The sequence below is a fragment of the Ovis aries genome, chromosome 1 (genome assembly GCF_016772045.2).
Source record: "Ovis aries strain OAR_USU_Benz2616 breed Rambouillet chromosome 1, ARS-UI_Ramb_v3.0, whole genome shotgun sequence".
In the NCBI taxonomy this organism is placed as follows: Eukaryota; Metazoa; Chordata; class Mammalia; order Artiodactyla; family Bovidae; genus Ovis; species Ovis aries.
In genome coordinates, this window is record NC_056054.1 from 143,824,844 (window position 1) to 143,848,822 (window position 23,979).

The 23,979-nt window shown below is 34.8% G+C and overlaps 1 protein-coding gene across 1 annotated transcript in view; it reads left to right on the plus strand.

Moving 5' to 3' along the window:
• LIPI (lipase I) overlaps positions 1 to 23,979 on the plus strand; it is a 56,422-nt gene that overhangs the window by 10,853 nt on the left and 21,590 nt on the right. The window contains exons 4-7 of the mRNA XM_027959102.3: positions 11,077 to 11,166; positions 12,257 to 12,424; positions 14,147 to 14,251; positions 21,596 to 21,707. Coding sequence (XP_027814903.2) covers positions 11,077 to 11,166; positions 12,257 to 12,424; positions 14,147 to 14,251; positions 21,596 to 21,707 — 475 coding nt within the window. The remainder of the gene's footprint in view (positions 1 to 11,076; positions 11,167 to 12,256; positions 12,425 to 14,146; positions 14,252 to 21,595; positions 21,708 to 23,979) is intronic.

Below are 23,979 nucleotides of genomic sequence, written 5' to 3' on the forward strand. Positions count from 1 at the left end.
AGTACCTTGGACAAACACTTTCCAGAAATATTTTAGATGGCCCTGCTCTCCTTCCTGTATTGAAACTGATAGTGAGTACTTCCTATATACTAATCACTTTCAATTATTTATGTGGATTAATTTTGGAATGTTCCTAAATCCCCATGAAATAAGTAAACATTCCCCCTTTCTGCTAATGGAGAGGCTCGGGTCTAAGTGACAAAGTCAGTAAGAGGCAGTCACAATTTGAAATAGTGTCTTTTGATTCCGATATCTTCACCTCACCAGTATGTTGCTCAGATTAACTAGTAATTTACATGTGTTATGGTTGGTGGCATGGGAAAGATATAGTGCCATGATACAGACAGGAGAAACTGACCCAAAGATGGTTCCCAATTCCCTATTTCTTCAGGTCGATTTTCCCTTTGACCCAGGTAATTTATTTTCTCCTATATTATCCTGAATTTACTCTAGGAGAATCGATATAAATGATTTTGTGAGATATAAATACCATTAATGCAATAGGGGACAAGTTTTCAACTTCTATGCCTATATACCAGTGTGCTGAGCCTATAATTAGAACAATTATGCTCTTTATTTGGAGAAGGCAATGGCAACCCACTCCAGTACCCTTGCCTGGAAAGTCCCATGGATGGGGGAGCCTCGTAGGCTGCAGTCCATGGGGTCGCTAAGAGTCAGACACGACTGAGCATCTTCACTTTTACTTTTCACTTTTATGCATTGGAGAAGGAAATGGCAACCCACTCCAGTGTTCTTGCCTGGAGAATCCCAGGGATGGGGGAGCCTGGTGGGCTGCCATCTATGGGGTCGCACAGAGTCGGACACGATTGAAGTGACTTAGCAGCAGCAGCAGCAGCAGCAGCATGCTCTTTATTTGGAATGTAAGTTCATCTACATCATACAGAGTCATTGTCTAAAGTTTCATAATTCTAATATGATACCCTCAGCCTTTTATGTCTTCCTAATCTCGAGCCCTTGATATCACCTTAACGTTTCCACACACGACAACACACCTAGTGCCCAGGTACTCTGCAGTTTTTTTGAAATTCCAGCTTCAGTTCTGCTTATGGCCTTTTGAATTAATGTTTCATACAGTTTATTGCTTTTTGTTTGCATTTTTTAGTTTTCTTAATAAAATTTTTGGATTGTCTTATATTCTTAGTATCTTTTGATGACTCAGTTTATCAAGTACGACTTGCCACTAGGTGCCATAAATTGCCACCTTTAATTGATCTTTGTATGACTCTCACCAATGAGGAACACAGATTTTTGATACTGCATATTCACTGGTTTCAAAGAATCCCTGAATAAGATATTTGAGGTCAGCACATAAACCTGACAGATTTCTCTTTCCTGAAATACTAACCCACAAGTGCATTTTCTACTTGTCAGTAATTCTTGTCTTTATTCAGATGTTAATGTTAGAGAAGCTATGTTGCCTTTCATAATTGTTGATTAGATAAGCTGAATAAATATTCTTTCTGGGATATCAGGGAGAAAATTACAAGTTCAATATCCAGAACATTAAAACAACAACAACAACAACAACACTCCAGGGAGGTGAACTCGTCATTTGGAGTTGCTTGTCTCATGGATGGTTTTCTGATGTAGAGAGTATAAAAAGTGTTTTTGTAACCCTCATAAGATGTTGTAAAACATCTTATGCTATTTTTTTAGACCCCAAAGGGGAGCACTATAGCAGTAACAATAAGCTTGAAACAAACCAGACTCTTCATAGTCTTTAGCAAGCTTTTAGTAATTCAGTGTTATCCAGAAAAAACTCACATATTAAGTTTTGTTTAAGGAGTTCTTACATTATCAGACCCTATAGGTATCTGATGGAAGCAAATGATAGTCCTTTATGTACAAGGATCATGCCATCTATGGCCTCAAATTATTTTTATAAATATATTTTAAAATGTCCAGCATCTGTTGGAGATAGCCAGGTACACATGAAGCAAGAAACACATTTGAGAACCAAGAAACAATTGTCAATAGAATTGACAATAGAAACAGACCCATAGGTCTCTGACTATTGGAATTATTGTACACCAGCTAAAAAGTGCTTATTATTTTCAAAGAGATAGATAAGATTGGAAATATCAGCAGAGAATGATATTTAAGTATAAATATGACCTATTCTATTTGATAGAAATAATAATAGTTCTTAACCTAAGAAGTAAGTTAATTGACAATTATTGAGTGGGTTTAACAAAGAATTTAAATCAGGTACAAAGAGAAAGCATGTGACTTGGAAAATCGGTGATAGTCTATTTCTAGAATGAAGAAAAAAGATCCAATACAGAGCAAAAAGCAAATAAAATAGACGATACAGAGAGGTAAGAGGTTCATAGGATACATAGCAAGAAGGTCAATCATATTTCAATTTCCAAATAAAAAGGGAGAAAATGGAACAGAAGTGATATTTAAGGATAATATCTCAGAATTTCTAAAAACTCAGGAATTATAATCAATCAAAAAATTGAAATGCACAGTTAATTCCAATGTGAATAAATAGACAAACTCATTGAGACATATGATGATAAATTTACAGAAAAGACCACATCAAAGCATATAACATACAATTAAATGAATAAAATGATCTAAATTACAACTAATTTCTCAAGAGAAGCAGTGGAAGTTAAGAAAGAATAGAGTTATATTTTCAATATGTTGAAAGAAAATAGCTTCCTAGTATTGCAGTGTGTTTCAGGAAAAAAAATGAAACTATACAGTTTCAGACAAGTATACACTGGGAGAAATTATCATCAAAAGAGGGAAAATTATCCTTTTATGGCTATTCAGGAAGGAAGAGCACTGAAAATGGTAAAACACACTTCAGTTTAAATGAATATTGACGGCATAAAACATTGTAATTGTTTTATAGAATTTGGAATACATAGAGAATTAAAATACATCACAAAAATAGTATATTGTTAGGGTTGTTAAATGAAGTTCAAGCATTCATTGTTCCTTAATTATATGTAAGAAAGTTTAAAAGTAATTGTAATTAGCCTCCAATTAAAATTAATAAATTTAAATTAAAAAAAGTAATTGTCAACATTTGGTGTACATAACCTTCAGCAATAAGTGAACCATGAACTTCCAGATGTTCAAGTTGGTTTTAGAAAAGGCAGAAAAGGGAGAGGAACCAGAGGTCAAATTGCCAACATCTGCTGGATCATGGAAAAGGAAGAGAGTTCCAGAAAAACATCTATTTCTGCTTTATTGACTATGCCAAAGCCTTTGACTGTGTGGATCACAATAAACTGTGGAAAATTCTGAAAGAGATGGGAATACCAGACCACCTGACCTGCCTCTTGAGAAACCTGTATGCAGGTCAGGAAGCAACAGTTAGAACTGGACATGGAACAACAGACTGGTTCCAAATAGGAAAGGAATATGTCAAGGCTGTATATTGTCACCCTGCTTATTTAACTTCTATGCAGAGTACATCATGAGAAACGCTGGGCTGGAGGGAAGCACAAGCTGGAATCAAGATTGCCGGGAGAAATATCAATAACCTCAGATAGGCAGATGACACCACCCTTATGGCAGAAAGTGAAGAGGAACTAAAGAGCCTCTTGATGAAAGTGAAAGAGAAGAGTGAAAAGTTAGCTTAAAGCTCAACATTCAGAAAACGAAGATCATGGCATCTAGTCCCATCACTTCATGGGAAATAGATGGGGAAACAGTGGAAACAGTGTCAGACTTTCTTTTTCTGGGCTCCAAAATCACTGCAGATGGTGACTACAGCCATGAAATCAAAAGACACTCCTTGGAAGGAAAGTTATGACCAACCTAGAGAGCATATTGAAAAGCAGAGACATTACTTTGCCAACAAAGGTCTGTCTGGTCAAGGCTATGGTTTTTCCAGTGGTCATGTATGGATGTGAGAGTTGGACTGTGAAGAAGGCTGAGCACCGAAGAATTGATGCTTTTGAAATGTGGTGCTGGAGAAGACTCTTGAGAGTCCCTTGGACTGCAAGGAGAGCCAACCAGTCCATTCTAAAGGAGATCAGTCCTGGGTGTTCATCGGAAGGACTGGTGCTAAAGCTGAAACTCTAGTACTTTGGCCACCTCATGCGAAGGGTTAACTCATTGGAAAAGAGTCTGATGCTGGGAGGGATTGGGGGCAGGAGGAGAAGGGGACAACAGAGGATGAGATGGCTGGATGGCATCACCGACTCGATGGACATGAGTTTGGGTGAACTCTGGGAGTTGGTGATGGACAGGGAGGCCTGGTGTGCTGCAATTCATGGGGTCGCAAAGAGTTGGACACGACTGAGCAACTGAACTGAACTGAACTGGTGTTCATAAATCAAGGCTTTCTGTCAAATCTCTAAGTATTTAAAAAGATAAAAAACTATATAAGAATACCTGAAAGTGAAAAGTGAAAGTGAAGTCGCTTAGTCGTGTCCGACTCTTTGCGACCCCATGGACTATAGCCTACCAGGCTTCTCGGTCCATGGGGTTTTCCAGGCAAGAATACTGGAGTGGGTTGTCATTTCCTTCTCCAGGGGATCTTTCTGACCCAGGGATAGAACCTGGGCCTCCTAAATTTTAGGCAGATGCTTTACCATCTGAGCTACCAGGAAAGCCCCCATAAAATACATAATGTACATTCATATGCTGTTCCTAAAATATTTACTGAATATATACCTCACTTCCACGCTAATGGAGGACAAAAATGAAATAGCTGTGTTTAAGTCCAAAAGAAAGCAAGGAGAGAAAGAATCACATAGAGCAGGCAAATAAATAAAAGTAAATAATGAGAAATTTAAACTGAGCTATACCATTAATTGTAAATATTTCATGGAGGTGGCAGCATAAAGAGTAATAGTCTCTATAATGAAAGAAATTAAACTATAATTAGATAAGAGAAATATAAGTTGAAAATCCAAATATTTATAGAACATGGTTTTAGATAACTAATGAGGGAAGAAAAAATAATAATGGAAATAGAAAATATTTTAATTCAATAATATAAAAGTTACTACATATTAAAATATGTTGGAATCATGACTAGAAGTAAATGTCCAGCTTTTATACAAATATTTTAAAAGACTAAAAAATCAATAATCTAAGCATCTATCAAACCTAGACAGTGTGTTAAAAGCAGAGACATCACTTTGGTGACAAAGGCCCATATAGTCAAAGCTTGGTTTGTCCAGTAGTCATATATGGATGTAGTGTTGGACTATAAAGAAGTCTGAGTGCCCAAGAATTGATGCTTTCCAAAGGTGGTGTTGGAGAAGATCTTAAGAGTCCTTTGAATAGCAAGGAGATCAGACTAGTGGATCCTAAAGGAAATCAAGCCTTAATATTCATTGGAAGGACTAATCCTGAAGCTGGAGCTTCAATACTTTGGCCACCTGATGGGAAGAGCTGACTCATTGAAAATGACCCTGATTCTGAGAAAGATTAAAGGCAAAAGGAGAAGGCGACAACAGATGTTTAGATAGCATCACTGACTCAATGGACATGAATCTGAGCAACTCTGGGAGATAGTGAGGGACAGGGAAGCCTGGCATGCTGCAGTCCATGCAGTTGCAGAGTTGGTCATGATTTAAAGACTGAACCACAACAACAAAAAGCATCTATCTTCAGAAATTAAGAATTAATCAAATAGCACACCTATAGATATTGAGAAAGAAACTAATGAAAGTGTATAAAAATGGAATAAAAAGTCAGTTAGAAGTGATTTAAAAAGCCAAAAATTTGTACTTTACTTCCAGATTAAGTGGTCCTTGTAGAGAAAAAATAGAAAGGACAAGGAGAGAAAACACAGTATCAATACAGGTAAAGGAAATAGTGTTAAAGATACTATAGGTATTAAAATCATTGTAATACAATATAATGAACAACATTTACAGATAAATATGAAAATATATGACCATATGCTATGATATGTAAAGTAGAAAAATTCTTATGAAAAAGCAAAAGCATTTTCTGACAAGTGAAAAGGGAAAATTTGAAAAGTTTTATAATTATTGATGAAATAGACACTGCAGTTTAAAGCCTTCCAACTAAATACCCAGGCAAATTTTTGTTCTCTACTAAACAATTAAGTAATAAATAAGACCACTTTTACACACACTTTCAGGTAATAAAAAGTAAATAGGAAATGGTTTGTAAATGTTTGAGAAGGCCATCACAAACTTAATGTCAAAAGAAAGACACTGCAGAAAGATAGTTTGCTGGACATTCTCTGTTAAAAACAAAGATGCAAAAATTCTGTATAAAGTATCACACTAGTAAGCCAGCAACATATAAAGTTGGTATCAAATCACATCCAATTTGGATTTATTATTAAGAAGCAAATTTAGTTTACCATTCAAAAATCAACTTCTTAATTCATCTCATCAAAAGAAGAGAACATTCATTTAGTGATCTCATGTAAATGCAGAAAAAGCTCTAGGGAGGATTTATGTACGGGAAAAATTGGCAAATTGGAAACAAAAGTAAAAGTCCACAATCTGGTAAAACATATCTATTCAAAAATCAATAGAAAATGTCACATTGCCAATGGGATATGGAAGACTTTCTTTTTGAGACTGGGGACTGGACAAGGATACCCGACCTTGTCATTCTGCAGCAACATTTAACTGTATGACTTCAGTGTAGTAAGGGGAGAAATGAATTAAAAGATATGAGTATAACATCATTTTCAGATGATATGTTTGCATGAACAGATAACCCCAAAGAATCTCCAGATAATTAATTAGAATTCACAGGAAAAACTAACAAGGTTGTTGAATATAAGTTATATATACAAAATTCAATTCTTTCTAAAAACCAGCAATAGGACTTAGCAAATAAAATTCTAGAGTTATGCCATTGTAATAAAATATGGCGTACCTGGTAATAATGCAATAAAACTGCTTAAACACGTTATGCAGAAAACCGCTAAATATTGCAGACCAAAAACTGAGGAAAAGAAAGCAAACCACATGTACAAACATGAATATTATATACGTGTCAATTTTTTACAAGCTAACTAGCAGCCCTAGTGCAATTTTATTAAAAGCCAATCATTAAAAGAAATAACCTCACAAGCTGATTATAAGATTAACGTGAAATGCAAAGGGTCAAGTACCATTGAAGTATTCTTGAGAAAAAAAAAACACAAAGACACGCTCTTCCAGTTTTTACATCTTGTGGTAGTAATGAAGACAGTGTCATATTAGTGTAAGGGTAGACAAAAAGTCAGTAAAACAAAATACAGAGTTATGGACTTATTTAGATTTATTATGATTTTGATACTGCTGGACAATATGAAAATGATTCTCATTTTTTCTGGGTTTCATTTTTTAAATTGAAGAAGAGTTGATTTACAATATTGCGTAAGTTTCAGATACACTTCATAGTGTTTCTGTTTGTTTGTTTTACAGATTATATTCCACCATAGGTTATTACAAGATATTGGGTATCATTCCCCATGCTATGCAGTAAAGCCCTGTTGCTTGTCTGTTTAATGTATTAATCCCATGCTCCTAGTTTGTCCCTCCCCCTGTTTTCGCCCCTTTGGTAGCCCCTTTGGTAGTTTTGTGTTCTATATCTGTGACTCTGTTTCTGATTTTTATATACATTTATTTGTATTATATTTTAGATTGCACCTATAAGTGATATCATATAGTATTTGTTTTTCTTTGACTTATTTCACTATGCATATTCTCTAGATCTATCCACGTTGCTGCAGATGGCAGTATTTAACTTCATGGCTGTCTAATATTCCATTCACTTCTTAATCCAGTAGTCTGTTGATGGGCACTTGGGTTGCTTCCTGTCATGGCTCTTGTACATAGTACTACTGTGAACACTAGAGAGCATGTATCTTTTTAAATTAGTATTTTCATTTACTCCAGATATATACCCAGGAGTGGAACTGCTGGATCAATGGTAGTTCTGTTTTTAGTTTTTTTTTTAAGGAATTTCCATACTGTTTTCCTTAGTGGCTGCACCAATTTATATTCCCATCAATAGTGTATGAGGGTTCCCTTTTCTTAACGTCATCTCCAACATTTGTTATTTATGGACTTTTTAGTTAGTGGTTCTGTGTCAGTCAACTGAAAACTCTAAATGAAATAATATATCTCTAATGCCCATAAAACACAAAATAGGAAAGTGTAGGAAATATATAGGAAAATTTTTTTCCTATGGTGAAAGAAAAAGCAATAAACATATTATGAACTATTATTTTAAAAATATTTGTAACATAACATTTTTCTAAAGTGTACATGAAAATCTGTAACCCAAATTGAAACATTAAGATGTCTGATTATATTAAAATTAAGAACTCATTAAAGAACCTCATGAAAGCTAACAGCAAGCCAAAACAGGAAAATAGGTAAGTCCTATACATCAGTAATAAAGAAAAATTGAACTTAATTAAATCAAGACTTGATCAGACATTTTACAAAAGGGAAATTCCAACTAGGCACTGGAAAGTTCTTAAAATCTTCAGTAAGCAGAAACATGTAAATTAAAACCTCATGTAATACCACATGCCTACCAGAATGACTAAAATTAAAAAGCCTGGCAAGACCATCTATTAGAGGGTATGTAAAACAGCAGAGATACTTGTATGTTGTTGGTAGTGGTATAAATCGGTACAACCTCTTTGGCAATTTATTTAGGATCATTTATTAAAATTGAATATACGCACATTCTATAACATAGCAATTCTATTCCTAGGTATGTGACCAACAGTTATGCTTTCAAATATGCATTAATGTATGTGTTCAAGGATGTTCATAGTATTAATATATATTAACCTTAAATTTGAAACAACATATGTCCATCAACAGAAGAATGGATAAATAAGTTGTGGTAGGTGTGTCAATGAAATACTGTATAGCAATGAATCATTGCAAATGAGTGACTACATTTATACCTGACAATATGGGCTAATATCACAAATATACTGATAACTGAAAGAAGCCAGACACAAAAGCATGCTTGAAATATGAGTCAATTTAAACATATTTCCACAATGAGCTAATATAAAATATATTGTTTTGGAAGCATCCTTATAAGGTAAAGAATAGAAGTAGGAAAAAGTATGAAAAGAAAAAGTGGTTTTTATTTTTATAGAAAAGTAAGGTGCTGGTTATTGGGTTATTTCCTGACATTGGTTTGGTAGCTAAGTGGCTGTTGGCTTTATATTCATTAATTAATCTTTAGTTTTATGTCTTATATTCTTTTCTGCATGTATGTGTTATATTTTACAATAAAAAGAAAATTAAAAAAAAAAAACATATTTGCTCTCCCCACCCTTCTTGAAACCAAGAGAATGAATGGCCCAAGCAGACTCAACTGCCCTGCCCCTTCCATCTGATACAAGGGAAAACACATGCCTGAATCAAGGGCTACTTGTAAGTTAATAATAAATATCTTTTGCTTCTTCCTGATTCCTGAGCAGTCTTCTTAGTTTTGATTCTACTTCAGATGCAGATTGGAGAAAATGATGGCTCTAAACCTGAAGCCCCCTAGTTTCAGAACTCTTATGATGAGTTCAAATATGAAGAATTTTTAAAGATCTCCAAAATTATTGGGCTTCTTGGGGGTTACATTTAGAAGACTGTTCTTCCTTACTAAAATTCTACAAGCTAAGTGGGGGATGGAATGGGAGGAGGAGTTGGTTAGTTTATCCTCCCCACTGACACAATCAGATCCTACATGCACTTCCCTAGATTCCAGGGAATTCTGAGGAAGTCACCCAAGTTGCCTTTTGTCTCTCCTTATACCCTGTATCCCCTTCCCTGTAATGCTCATGCCCAGTGTCCCCATGCCCTGGTAATGCAGGGCTGTTATCTTGTCCTGATACTAACTAGAACTAAATCAAGTAGCTGCATCTTGATCCTTACTGTCAGACCCAAGTATTTATCTTTGCTGTGCTCAATCTATTGCTGATCTCTCTGAAGAGTTCATTATGTTGTAGGAAATTTCTTGAAACCCAAGCCAAAGCACTGTTATCTTACTTGGCAGTTAGATCACAGTCCCAAATATTCTGAGCTTGCTACCTATTTTTTTAAAAAATTTCTATGGCTCCCCTAGGTTACAGACCCCATATTGGTTAATGTACCTAGAAATTGCACCTCCCCTAATGTCCCAAGGTTCTACAGATACAGTTGGCTGTCCATATGCATGAATGTGGAACTTGTGGGCAAGGGGGGATGACTGTGCTATACCATTTTGTATAATGGACTTGAGCATCCTCAAATTTTCGTGTCTGTGGGAGAGTGGGAGATGGAGGGGAGTTCCTGGAACCAATACCCCATGGATGCCAATGGATGAGTGTATACAGACATTCTTAAATCATAGCTACATGTTTCATGTCACTCTGGCCCAACTTGTTCCAGTTGAAGTAGCATCTTTTGATTTTTCCAGTTAGTGAGTCTAGCATCAAATGCTATGCATTATTATCCAGAATGAGAGTGAATGATCACACCTAAAAAGTCCTAAATGACTTAGCTTCATTTCCTCCAGTGCTCTCTCTCACATGTTATACCAGATAAACTGGATTCTTTAAATAGCCCGTATGCACACAGATATCTGCTTGATTCTGCCTCACTCACATCCTTCACACTTCACATCTTTGTTCAATTCTCACCTCATCAGTATGAAATTTCCCAAACTATTTAAAAGTGCAACCTGCCGCATTCACTGTCCCTTATTCTGCTTAATTTTTCTCTGTAGCACTTATTATTATCTGACATACTGCATTTTTACTTGTTTATGATGTCTTTCTTCCACTAGGATGTAATTTCCACTACAATGAGTATTTTTTTGCTCTTCCTTTTTCAGTTGTATTGATATGTTCATAACACAAAGAACTGTTATGGGCCCATAATACACTGATCACATGTAAATGTATTAAATTAATGAAATATAATTTGCATGAGATGTTAAATTGAGGATATGATACCAAAAAAGTCATCTTTTGAAAAAGAGATTTTTATTTTCAATTCACATTTTGAATTACTGTCAATGAATTTTATAGGAAGCTTTGTTTTATATGTGTTGCTGAACTGATTATACATACTTTGTGATTCTTGGGTCTTTTCTTCTCAGGTTTAGGCATTAAACAACCCTTGGGACATATTGATTTTTATCCAAATGGAGGGAAAAAGCAACCTGGCTGTCCTAAATCAATTTTTTCAGGTATACAAAAAATGTTTTAAAATAAATTGTACATGCTTCAAAAGAATGAAAGAAAATCCATTTTTTTTCCTTTTTAATCTGTGGTCAAGTTTTTCACCACTGCTCATCATTCAGGAGTTACTGGTGGAAATGGTCGAATTTGACCCTTCTGAGTTCATAAATGTTGACAGTAGACATCTCATTTGATTGTGGATGAAACCTATTATCTTATAGTCTCAACATTTTGAGTTTATCAGTTTAAACATTAGAAGTTATGTCAGTGAAGAAGCACGTGTAGCCAAAGTATCATATAACACAAGTTTGGTTTCAAGATTTAATTTTTACCATTGTTGTTGTTGTTTAGTTGCTAAGTTGTGACTGACTGTTTTGTGACCCCATAGACTATAACCCACCAGGCTCCTCTGTCCATGGGGTTTCCCAGGCAAGAATACTGGAGTGGGTTGCCATTTTCTTCTCCAAACATTACCGTAGTTTTATTGTGTGTTATTCACAGATTGTGAACTTTTGCACTTGGTCATTTTGTACATAAAGAGCTAAACAACTGCTCTCTGTGTGGAATTTGGCTTACTTTAGAGCCACAGTGAGAAATGTCCTGAGATCTACAGTGGGATCTGGTCAAGAACCACATCTTTAAAGGTCACAAAAACTAGAGTAATTTAATCAAAGGAACAGGAATGTGAGAAGTTAGGAAAGGAAAGGGACATGATAAATCTTTAATGTCACCTGTTTGCATAGGTATCTTTGACACCGAGTAGGAATGTTAGGGGTGAGAGTTTAGAAGGGAGTGATGTGTATACTAATAATTAAATATGGTAGCACTGTGTGTGTAATTTGTCAAAGTACTGAAATTAAACATTTTTGCTACTTTAATTACTTTAGAAAATTTTCTTATATATTTCATGTACAAGGCATACTATATTTAAGCTTTCAATGGTACCATTTATTAAATTGCCTGAGATAAAACTGCACTGTAGTCAGCATTGTGATATTCATACAGTGCACAGAATTAGGTATTAGGTAGAATTTAATCTTTAATTTTTTCTCTAATTTACTTGAACTTGATCTAACTGCTTGATTTTTAACACTTAAGGACTTGAATTTATTAAATGTGACCACCAGAGAGCAGTTTACTTATTCATGGCAGCTTTGGAAACGAACTGCAATTTTATTTCATTTTCTTGTCGTTCATACAAAGATTATAAGACTGGTTTATGTGCGGATTGTGCTGATTTTAAGGAAAAATCATGTCCTAAACTAGGTAAGCGAGATTGTTATAATTACTCTAATTCTTTGTGGAAAGTGAACAACATAATTGTGTTATTATTTTCTGCTGGAAGCTTTCATGTTTACTTGTTAATATACTAACATTTGTTGGAAAAGTCTTCTGTAGGACAGAGGAAATAATTCATTTCCTAGTAAATGTTTTTAAGGTTCTTAGTGAGAGGAACTCGGTCAACCTCTTTTCCATGCTGCGTGTAGTGTATGCGTGTGGTGGCCTCTTGATGATCCTTGTTCTTAACACACAGAAGGATCTATCATCCACCTATATTTCCACTAAAGAAAGAAACTTATTCTTATTTAGTGATGCTGTTAGTTTGTATTTTTAAGGGAAGTCTTATGAAGTGAAGTGAAGAGGTATGAGCCATGGTTAGCTTTGCATTTGTTATTTAGCAAGTAGATATGAATCACACATGGTTTATACTTTCTAAATCAATAAACTTGGTAAGAACAGTTAAGTATGGCAACTTTTGATTAACTGAAGTCTGACTGTGGGAAATTATAGACAAAAAAGAATCCACATAAAAATAGAATTTTAAAGCTGGAAATGAATCTCAGAGGCTGCTTGTTCAGTGTTTGCCAAAGACAATACCAGACCCCAAGTGTGTCATGAGCGTGTAGACATCTAATTGTATGATGACAGGTCTACTAGAAATGTTCCCAAAGCCAAGTAGCTTCAATTAAATGGGTAGCAATGACAAAGTCTGAATTAAACAGCCTCTTGTGATTTTCTTTCATAGGAGGTATATACTAACAAATGTAGAGAATCACTAGAAGAGGCAAGCAATCTGCAGGCTTTGCTAGACTTATTTCCTCATAGACCTCTCTGTCTAGAATATATTTTAGTTTATATAATATATCTTAGCGGGATTGGTTTTCTTCAGCCCTCATGTTGGGGGTTGCTTTTCTGGTCCTATTGCTTTTCCAAAGTAAATTGTGACCCAGTGTGAACATGTGGATTGCTTAAGGGCACAAGTGAAAACTAGAGTTAAATCTCTGAATTTTCAATTCAATATTCTGTCTACTGCATTCAGATTTCAAATTTGGGGGTAGCAATGTAGAAATAGACACATGCATGAAGTAGGAAGCATCTTAGATATGTGTGTGTATATTACATATTCTATATGTACCAATAAGAGATTTATATCTAAAATATATATTATACATACAATATATAGTATTTTATATATATATATATAGCGTAGATGATATATATTTCACATATAATAGAGGTGATATCTATACTATATACCTTGTATGTATAAGGTGTACATATACATGCTATATCAGCATGAATATGTATATAAGAGAATTGGAGTCTGTGCTCATGGAGCTAAATTTTATGTTCAAGTTTTATCTAATCAGTTTATTCTGCTGAATTCACTAAAAGGAGTTTCAGATAAAGTTACCAACTTATAAATAAAAACTTTGGCAAATGGACTTTAACCATATGGAGTATGCAAAGATCTGATATGATTTCCAGTGTGTAGATTTATTTGTGAATCTTCAATCTAAGAGTTGTTATAGTTGAAATAAATAAGATGTGACATTATTTGAAAAGTGATTTTAAGTTATAAAAATCCATAAATTGTAATTATTATTATAATACATTGATCCTTTAGTTCTTTTCAGTAATTAGATATTTTTATATTTTATATTTGATGCAAATTCAGTGACTAATATTCTATTTCTCAAATCTCAGGTTATCAAACTGAGCTATGGAAAGATATTTTGAAAGAAAGGATAGAAAACACAACTCTCAGGACGACTGTATTTTTGGATACTGTTGGAACAAATCCATTCTGTAGTAAGTTAATATTTTTTTTAACAAATGAACTAATTATTAGTTTTTATACACTAATTTCAATTTTTATCCAAAATTCAAATTTCATTATGTGCTTTCAAGAAACTTTAAAATTTGCTAGAGGGTCAGTTGTACAAATTCAAATAAAATGAGCATCTGCTTTGGGTAATATTCGTCCAAAAAACAACTGATGTCTTTTGTTTTCCCCCTCAATTTCCATGATTATTCTCCCATGTTTAGTGTTATGTCAGCATATAACAACTCACAGAGTTTAAGACGTCTATCTACACTATTAGCTCCCCTTTGGAAACTGAAACTAAATTATATAAATACAAAATGTGCAAGTAAATAATAATCTTCCCAATTTATTTAGAGTTAAGTAAGAGAAAATTTGGAGAACAGGAGAAAATCTCAGAAACTTATTAAATAATTAGATTTATGAGGAAGTATTAAAAAAAAAGTAAAATTATTCTGTTTAGCAATCAGGAGCTTAAAGTGGTTTAAATAAAGCACACACTCTTATAATGAAAATATTATGAAATACGTTTCCATAAGTTTGCCGTTGATTCTGATTCCTGAGGAATAAATATTTGAAATAGACCAAATAAGATATTTTTGATCAGTTATTGTAGATATGGGTTTCCCTGGTGGCTTAGAGGTTAAAGCATCCGCCTGGAATGCGGGAGACCCAGGTTCGATCCCTGGGTCGAGAAGATCTCCTGGAATAGGCAATGGCAACCCACTCCAGTACTCTTGCCTAGAGAATCCCATGGAGGAAGGAGCCTGGTAGGCTACAGTCCATGGGGTCGCAAAGAGTCGAACACGACTGAGCGACTTCACCTCACCTCCATTGTAGATATTTTGCAGTCAAAGTTGTTATCAATTTTTAAGAATTTTAAATGTTTGTGAGGTGTCCTGTTATTCAGAATTGTTCAGTCACTAAGTCGTGTCCAACTCTGCAACCCCATGGGCTGCAGCATACCAGGCTTCCCTGTCTTTCACTATATCCTGGAGTTTGCTCAAACTCATATCCATTGAATCAGTGATGCCATCCAACCATCTCATCCTTTGTCACCCCTTTCTCCTCCTACCCTCGATCTTTCCTAGCATCAGGATCTTTTCCAATGAGTTGGCTCTTCCCATCAGGTGGCCAAAGTACTGAAGCTTCATCTTCATTATCAGTCCTTCTATGAATATTCAGGGTTGCTCTTCGTTAGGATTGACTGGTTTGATATCTTTGCTGTCCAAGGGCCTCTCCCAACCCTAGAGTTCAAAAGTATCAATTCTTTAGCTATCAGCCTTCTTTATGGTGCAGCTCTCTCATCCAGACATGACTACTGGAAAAACCATAGCTTTGACTACGTGGAGCTTTGTCATCAATGAGGTCTTTGCTTTTTGATCCATTGTTAGGTTTGTCATAGCTTTTCTTCCAAAGAGCAAGTGTCTTTTAATTTTGTAGCTGCAGTCACTGTCAACAGTGATTTTGGAGCCCAATAATATAAAATCTGCCACTATTTCAGCTTTTCCCTCATTTATATGCCATAAAGTGATGGGACCAAATGCCATGATCTTAGTTTTTCTGAATGTTGAAATTTAAGCCAGCTTTTTCACTTTCCTTTTCTGCCCTCAGGAGGCTCTTTCAAATTCAGAATTGGGCTCATCCATTTTTTTTCATTAAAATTTTTGTTGAATTAAATTTAGATTCACATGCAGATGTAAGAACCAATGCAGAGGGATCCAGTGTACACTTTATTCAGTTGTAAAATTTTGTAACGCTATAGAATAGATATACTATCACTCAGTTCAGTCGCTGAGTCATGTCCAACTATCACGTGATACTGCTACAATCCATCTATCTTATTTATATTTCCTCACTGGTGTGTGTGTGTGTGTGCGCGTGTGTCCGTGTGTGCGTGTGTGTGTGTGTGTGTGTCTAGTTCTCTATAACTTAATCATCAAATATAGAGCTCTGTATCTATCATCCCAGTGAAGATATTGAACTGTTTCATCACTATCAGACCTCTTGGGTGGCACTTTTATAGCTATAAATATTAATACCATCTCCATATCCTGCTGTTTCTAATCCTTGACATCCATTAATATATTCCTTAAAATTTGTCATTTTGAAAAATGTTATATAAAAGGAATTATTCACTATGTTCAGAGAAGGCAACGGCAACCCACTCCAGTACTCTTGCCTGGAAAATTCCATGGACAGAGGAGCCTGGTAGGCTGCAGTCCATGGTGTCACTAAGAGTCAGACATGACTGAGCGACTTCACTTTCACGTTTCACCTTCATGCATTGGAGAAGGAAGTGGCAATCCACTCCAGTGTTCTTGCCTGGAGAATCCCAAGGACAGGGGAGCCTGGTGGGCTGCTGTCTATGGGGTCTCACGGAGTTGGACACGATTGAAGCGACTTAGCAGCAGCAGCAGCAGCAGCAGCATTCACTATGTTACTTTTTAACTGAACTTTTTAAACTCAGCATAATTTCTGGAGGTTCATTTGTATTGTGCCAAGTATCAGTAATTCATTCCTTTTTATTGCTGAATAGTATTCCATGGCATGTATGCACGAAAGTTTGTTTAATTATTCATATGTTGTAGAACATTAGGGATGTTTTTAGGTTGGGCTATTATATTAAAGCTACTTTGGCTATTTGTATACAAGTTTTCATGTGAACTTATCATTTCTCTGGTATAAAGTCTCAGGAATATAAATACAGAATCAGAAGTTAAATTCACGTTTAGCCTTATAAGAAATTGAGAATTTTTTAGCATGGCTGACCATCTTATATTACCCGTAGCAAAGTATGAGTGATCTAATGAGTGATTTCTTACTAGCATTTGGTGTTGTCATTATCTTGTTAAGGTTTTAATTTTTGTCACCCTAATGGCTTGTGAGTTTACATATCTTCTCTGTATGGTGAACTGTGTTTGAGTCTTTTGCTCATTTTCCAATTGGATTTTTTAAACTATTGGCTTTTGAGGGTTCTTCATATATTTTTATTGGTAGTCCTTCTTTCCTTGTTGAAGATTTGGTCTGCAAATATTTTTTCCTAGTTTGAAACTTGAGCGTCTTTTCATCTTCCTCACAAGGGCCTTCACAAGGGCAAAAGGGTTTACTTTTGATGAAGTCTAATTTATCACTTTTTCTTTTCAAGGAACATTCTTTTGACATCTAAGAACTCTTTGATGAGCCCTCAGTCCTAAAGATTTTCACTCAATTTTTTTTCTAACAGTTTTATAATTATATGTGTTCCTTTAAACATAGACAATCTTGTTTTAAATTTATGTTGAAAAGCACATATCTTAGAATATCTAAAATAATTATTACAAAGAAGAATAAAGAAGAAGCAATCACTTTGACCATCCTGCTGCATTGCAACTCTTTTTCTGATTCTCTTCTTCTGTCCTCCTCTTCCACCTTTAAGGCTTGGTGATTACAATCTTTGGAACTGTATTATGCCCACTTGGGTAATTCAAGATAACCTCTCTCTTCTAAGGGCAGCTTATTAGCAACCTTAATTCCATTTGCATTCTTAATTATTCTTTGCCATTTCAGGGAACATATTCACAGGTCCAGAGATTAGGACATGGACATATTTTGGGAGGTCTACTACCATTAAATATACATACGTGAGTTTTCACAGTCTACTGGTATCAATATTTACCACTTCAAGTGAAATGTGAGAACTTCACTTCCATTTAGGTTGCTTTACATTCTCCACTTTTTAATATTATTATCTCGAATATCGGATCATGTGATAATATTTATTTCAAGTATCAAATGTAATATAAATTCACAAGGGTAAGGATAATTTATTGTGAAGGTGCTAGTCACTCTGTCCTCTGCGACCCCATGGTCTGTAGCCCGCCAGGCTCCTCTGTCCATGGAATTCTCCAGGCAAGAATACTGAAGTGGGCTGCCATTCCCTTCTTCAGGGGATCTTCCCAATCCAGGGATCTAACCCAGGCCTCCCTCATTGCACGCAGATTCTTTACAGTCTGAGCTACCAGAAAAGCCCACTTTATTGTGTGTACCCATATTTTTTCTTTTCCCATTTTCCCCTTTTTGTTTCTGATACTCCAGAATTATTTACTTCATCAATTCCTCTGTGTTGTTTCTCACAATATGTAAGAATGAGTCTGCTAAAGAGAAATTCTTTGTTTTCTTAGAGTTGAGTTCCTTCTTTCAGCACTTGAAAAGTGTTGTTATCACTTCTTTTTGGCCTCTGTGGTTTCAGACTCATTGTAACTCAACTGGTTGTTCTGTAGATAACACATCATTTCTCTTTGGCCGCTTTCAGGATATTTTTCTGTTTTCTTTTAGTGTTCTGAAGCTTGATTATAATTTTTTTTGCTATAGTCTGACAGGTCCCTGGGGCTCTGTCCATTTTTTTCCCAGTCTGTTTTTTCTCTGTTTTCAGGTTGAGCGGCAGATTGATCTGTCATCCAGTTCACTGATTTCTGTCCTCTATTATTTCCACTCTACTACTGAGACTATCCCACAAGTTCTGAGTCCATTATGGTAGCTGTCATTTATGTAATGTCTACTTTATTTTCTTTTATAGTGTCTGTTTCTTGGCTGAGATTTTTCTATTCCTTCATCTTTTTTCAGCAGCCTCTGACTCTGAAGCATTTTTACGATGGTTCCTTTAAAATCCTTGTCAGATTTTCCCAGCATCTAATTCATCTCAGCGCTGGCATTAGTTGTTGTCTTTTCTCACCAGAGTTGTGATTTTCTTTGTTCTTGGTATAACAGATAATTTTCAGTCACATCTTGGACGTTTTCTCTATGTGGCAATTCAAATGCTGTTTAAATCTTTTATTTTAGCAGGAGTTACATTGTTTGTGTTTTAGCTTTATGTATTCTGAAGCTGTGAGTTTTAGCTATATAGTTTCAGGATTTTCATATTTTCATGGTGACTTGCTTTTTTTTTTGCTTCATAATTAGAAATGCATCATTTTTTGCCTCACAGACATTTATCAGATTCTGACACAACAATTTGTTTCATAGAGCCTTTAAATCTTGTGCTTTTTTCCATCTTTAATATATATTCTGTAGTATTTTATTTCACTTATTTAACAAAGAATAATTATTATGAATATTATCATTAATCAGATGTTCACTTATGTTTACCATTTTCAGTTTTCTACATTTTAACTTGTCCTTTTTTCCCTCCTCATCTCCTTCCTTTTGGACTTAATCTTTATCTTGCTAAAGTAGATCCTTAATAACTTTTCACTAAGTAATGTCTCTCAATTTGCTTCCCTGAAAATGTCCTTATCGTTTTCTTACTCTGAAGTGTAATTTTAGTCCAGAATAGAATTCTACACTGAGAGTCATTTTCATTGAGTACTTTAAAGATACTAATTCTCTTGCTTTAATGTAAGTTTATATTTTCATTATTAGTAATCTAATGGAGATAATCTACAGTTTTAGTCTTGTTAAACTTATACGGGTGTATCTGTATTTATTAATCTGTTAATTTAAATAATCTATTGTTTTCTTCTGGTTAAACTTATATATGTGTGTATATTTTTATTTATTCATCTAATAATTTAGTCATGATTTATTATCATTTTCTAGTCTCGATGTTCAATCCAAGTCTCTATTAAACTTAAATGAAAAATGTTTATGTTATTTCAAAATAAATATTCATGCCACATTTTATCATAGAAAGCTCTCATCACTCTTCAAAATTCTCCCTTCAAAACAAGGTGGATTTTTTTTTTCCAGAATTTATGTACCATAACCCTGGAGGATTTTTCATGTAAATTTATGGAGCTCCTTAACCAATAGAGACTTGTAAATTTAAATTCTGTGTTACCTGGAGTTTATTTTAGTCTCAGGGATATTTTTTTTTCCACTTAAGACTAATATACAACCAGTAGGAAGAATTTTCCAAGTTTCTCTTTCAATGACAAAGTAGAGAGTTAAGGTCCCTGACTCTGTGCAGGGTTTTTCATTTCGGCTCCATCCCTCAGAGTTGCATGGAAGTTGACACTTCCGTCTCTGTCTCCATGCTACAACCAGTTCTCAAGTCCTTTAGAGACCCAGGGCTTCAATTCTTGAGACTTGCCTTTAATTTCTCTTCATTGCTGCCTCCTAGTATTTGGTCTTTCTTCATCTGTGCTTTGTTATATATTGAATTTATGAATTTTAACCCAGAATTTCTATGTAATTATACCAGGAGTCAGGGTAATTATGTAACATCTCAATATATCATACTTCCAGGAATCATCTGAGCAATATGAGTACCCACTTTTTTGGGTGAGGGGACCAAGATATTTTATCTAATGCTGGGCAGTCACTGCAAAGTAAAAAGTGTGCCTTTATGTCTTTTGTGCTATCAATTGATAAGGGCCAATTACTTTGAGGTGTACTAAGGATCTAAGTACTCTTAGCTGTTTAATAGAAACATTTAACAGCTAACATGCACAATTTTTGTACATGTGTATCTCAGAAGAAAAGTTCATCTATTCCATATTCTGTTTATATACATTGTCTTCCAAGAGTTTTGCATAATACTTGGGAAAATTCACAGAGAGTAGGAAATTTCTGTGTAGCCCAGACAATAATGGGTAAAGGGATGAGTTCAGCATCTTTTCCTCTGAAAGTTACATCAATTTTTGTAATGACATTTTGAAAAAGAGATACTGTGATCTCACTCTGTATAAGATTGTCTAATTTTATTGTCTGGCTTCCCTGGTGGCTCAGTGGTAAAGAATCCATCTGTCAGTGCAGGAGATGAGGGTTCCATCCCTGGCTTGGGAAGATCCCCTGGAGAATGAAATGGCAACCCACTCCAGTCTTCTTGCTTGGAAAATCCCATGGACAGAGGAGCCTGGCAGGCCATGGTCCGTGGAGTCACAAAAGAATTGCACATGACTTAGTGACGAGATAACAATTTTACTGTCATTCCTAAACAGCCAGTGAAATTTAGGAATTATATTTGTCAAGCCAAATATAGGTAGGACTATTAATCATATAATTAAGGAACCTTATAATACTTACCTTAGATGTACTGATAGAGAAAAATTAATTGACCTAAATTCTGATATTTTTTGGTTTTGAGACCAGTTAGTATTTACTGATTATTTGACCAACTTTTCACTATACTCATGACTGACTGGCAAGCTTTCATTCCTCATTTTTTCAAGACTAGTGAAAATTTAACAAGAGGGAAAGTCTATTACTTGTGTACCAAATGAGTGCCTCTCAATATTATTTGCAGATATAATATGTGCCTGGATTATATAAATATATATTTACATGCATACCTGCACCAAAATGAAGTTTTAAAAATAACATGAATTGCATTCCACATTTTTGTTTTGTAGCCTATTATTTTGTTCTCAGTATAATTGTTCTGGATAAAAATATGAAGGATGGCTATGTTACATTTAAATTATTAAACCAACTTGGAATCATTGAAGAGCCAAGGCTCTATGAGTAAGTATGATATAGTGTCTCTTTCTTTTGTAAGATATATTTTCTCAAGCATCCACTTTGCAAGATAATCCAAGCAATATAAATTTTCTATGCAGTGCATCTTAAATTGTTAAATATTAAATGGATCTCTGGTTGTCATATTCTAATTCACTCATTCTATGAGTGGAGATACCAAATATGGAAGAAATGAAATAATTTGTTCATGTTATACATCTAGCTACTGCAAGAGTTAAAAGAAAAAAACTTTCCACCTAATTTTGAACACTGCTAGGATTTTTTATAATAACTATTGATATTATTCCATAATATTGAGTTGGCCAAAAACGTTCTTCCAGATTTTTCTGTAACACCTTGTGGAAAAACCCAAGTGAACTTTTTTGACCAACCCAATAGTTTATTACTTTAAATTGCTTAAAATTGTGTATATATGTATATACCCATGAACACATATATTTGTGATTCATTACTTATTCTTATCAGACACATGCTCTGTTAGCTTTTAAATTTACTTATTTAACAAGTGTTATTTAGCACCAAATGTATTCAGGTGTTTCACTAAATAATGGGGATCCAAACTGAAATAGCAATGTGACCATTCTCGAGGAGGTCACAGAATACTGAAGTAGACTAATGCATAATTACAGGCTTCAGTAATGAGTCTTAGAGTAACAGAACACTCATGAGCTATGGGAGTCCAGAGGGAGAAGCAAGGAAATGTTCAAAAGGATGGTATTATCATCAGAGAATGGATGAGGGTGCTTTCAAAGGCATGCAGATAGAAAATGGCTGAGTTCAGTAACAGCACACAGACTGCGGTCCTAGAGCAGTTGTTTCAAGCTTGTTCAGGAGGCAAACACATTATGAGTCTTGATTTCAAAGAATCATGTTCTGTGCAGAATACTATTTTAAATACTGATGCATTTTATTCAAACACCTGATGAGTACATTTTTCATGAAAAATGTAAAAATATGAAACCCATACGCAAGGTAAATCTGTCCTTCTAAGCCTGACCAATGGCCTTCATGTTTTTCTATTAATAATTCTTTGCTAATGAATTTAGTCATGCTTTGGGATATTAACTGTTTTAGATGCCATTGGAGTAAGAAACTTTTAAATGATCTTTTACTTCCCTTTTCAAAATTAAAATAAGAGTATTTTCTTGCTGGAGAAAATATGCTATACAGTAGAAAGTGAGAATAATCTATAATTACATCATGCAGGGATACTCCCATTTACCAGTTAGTTTATAACCATTCCTCTTTCTCCTTCCCCTCCTCCTCCTGTTTCTCCTTCCCTTCCACCCCAATCTCTTCCTTTTCCTCCTCTTTCTTATTCTTATATATGGCCCTGTGCATGCATATGTTATTTTTTCACTTAGGAAAATTAGGATATTTTTGCAAATGTGTTCTGCTTTCTGATTTTTATACTGAATGATATAGTTTTTTTTTTTTTTTACCATGTCACTAAAAATCACTTACACATTGTAATACAATGCCAAATATATTGCTATGCCAATATAGGATTTAAAACCGAGTGTCAATATTGTGTATTCAGGTTAGATTGACTCCTCACATGATGAGTAATGGGGAGATTAGTGTGAAACAGGGGCAGAGTGGTGGCTATCATAATTTATATGAAAGATAATGGGGGCTTGGATCAAGTCAGTGGAATTGGGATTTTAGGATTTAGAATAGATTTGTTTTTGTGATTAATTAAATGTGAAAGTGAAGGGAACAGTGATTAGGAGTGACTTTGAGCTTTAAATTTGGTGCCTATTTGAATTATGGTGTCATTCACTGAGCTAGGAGATACAAGGAGAGAAACCAATATAACCATTCAATAACATTTCTTGAACTATACTAGAAATTAAGGACAAATTTAGGGAAAATTAGATTTCTGTTCCTTCATACTTTTAGTCTAGAAAGCAGATAGAGTTTACAAACACAGTAAGTTCCCTACATATGGATGAGTTCCATTCTAAGAGTGTGTTCATAAGTCCGACAAAGTTAGCCTAGGTACCCAACTAACACAATTGGCTACCTAGTACTGTACTGTAAGTTTATAATACTTTTCACACAAATAATACGTAAAACACAAACAGACAAAAAAATAAAGACATTTTTAATCTTACAGTGCAGTACTTTGAAAAGTACAATAGTACCAGCTACGTCTCTGCTGCCTTTACACTTGCTTTTACATCCTGCTTGAGATAACGATGCTGGGCTCCTGTACTCTACACAGTGCTTTTGTGTATTTTATTGGGCACAGCTA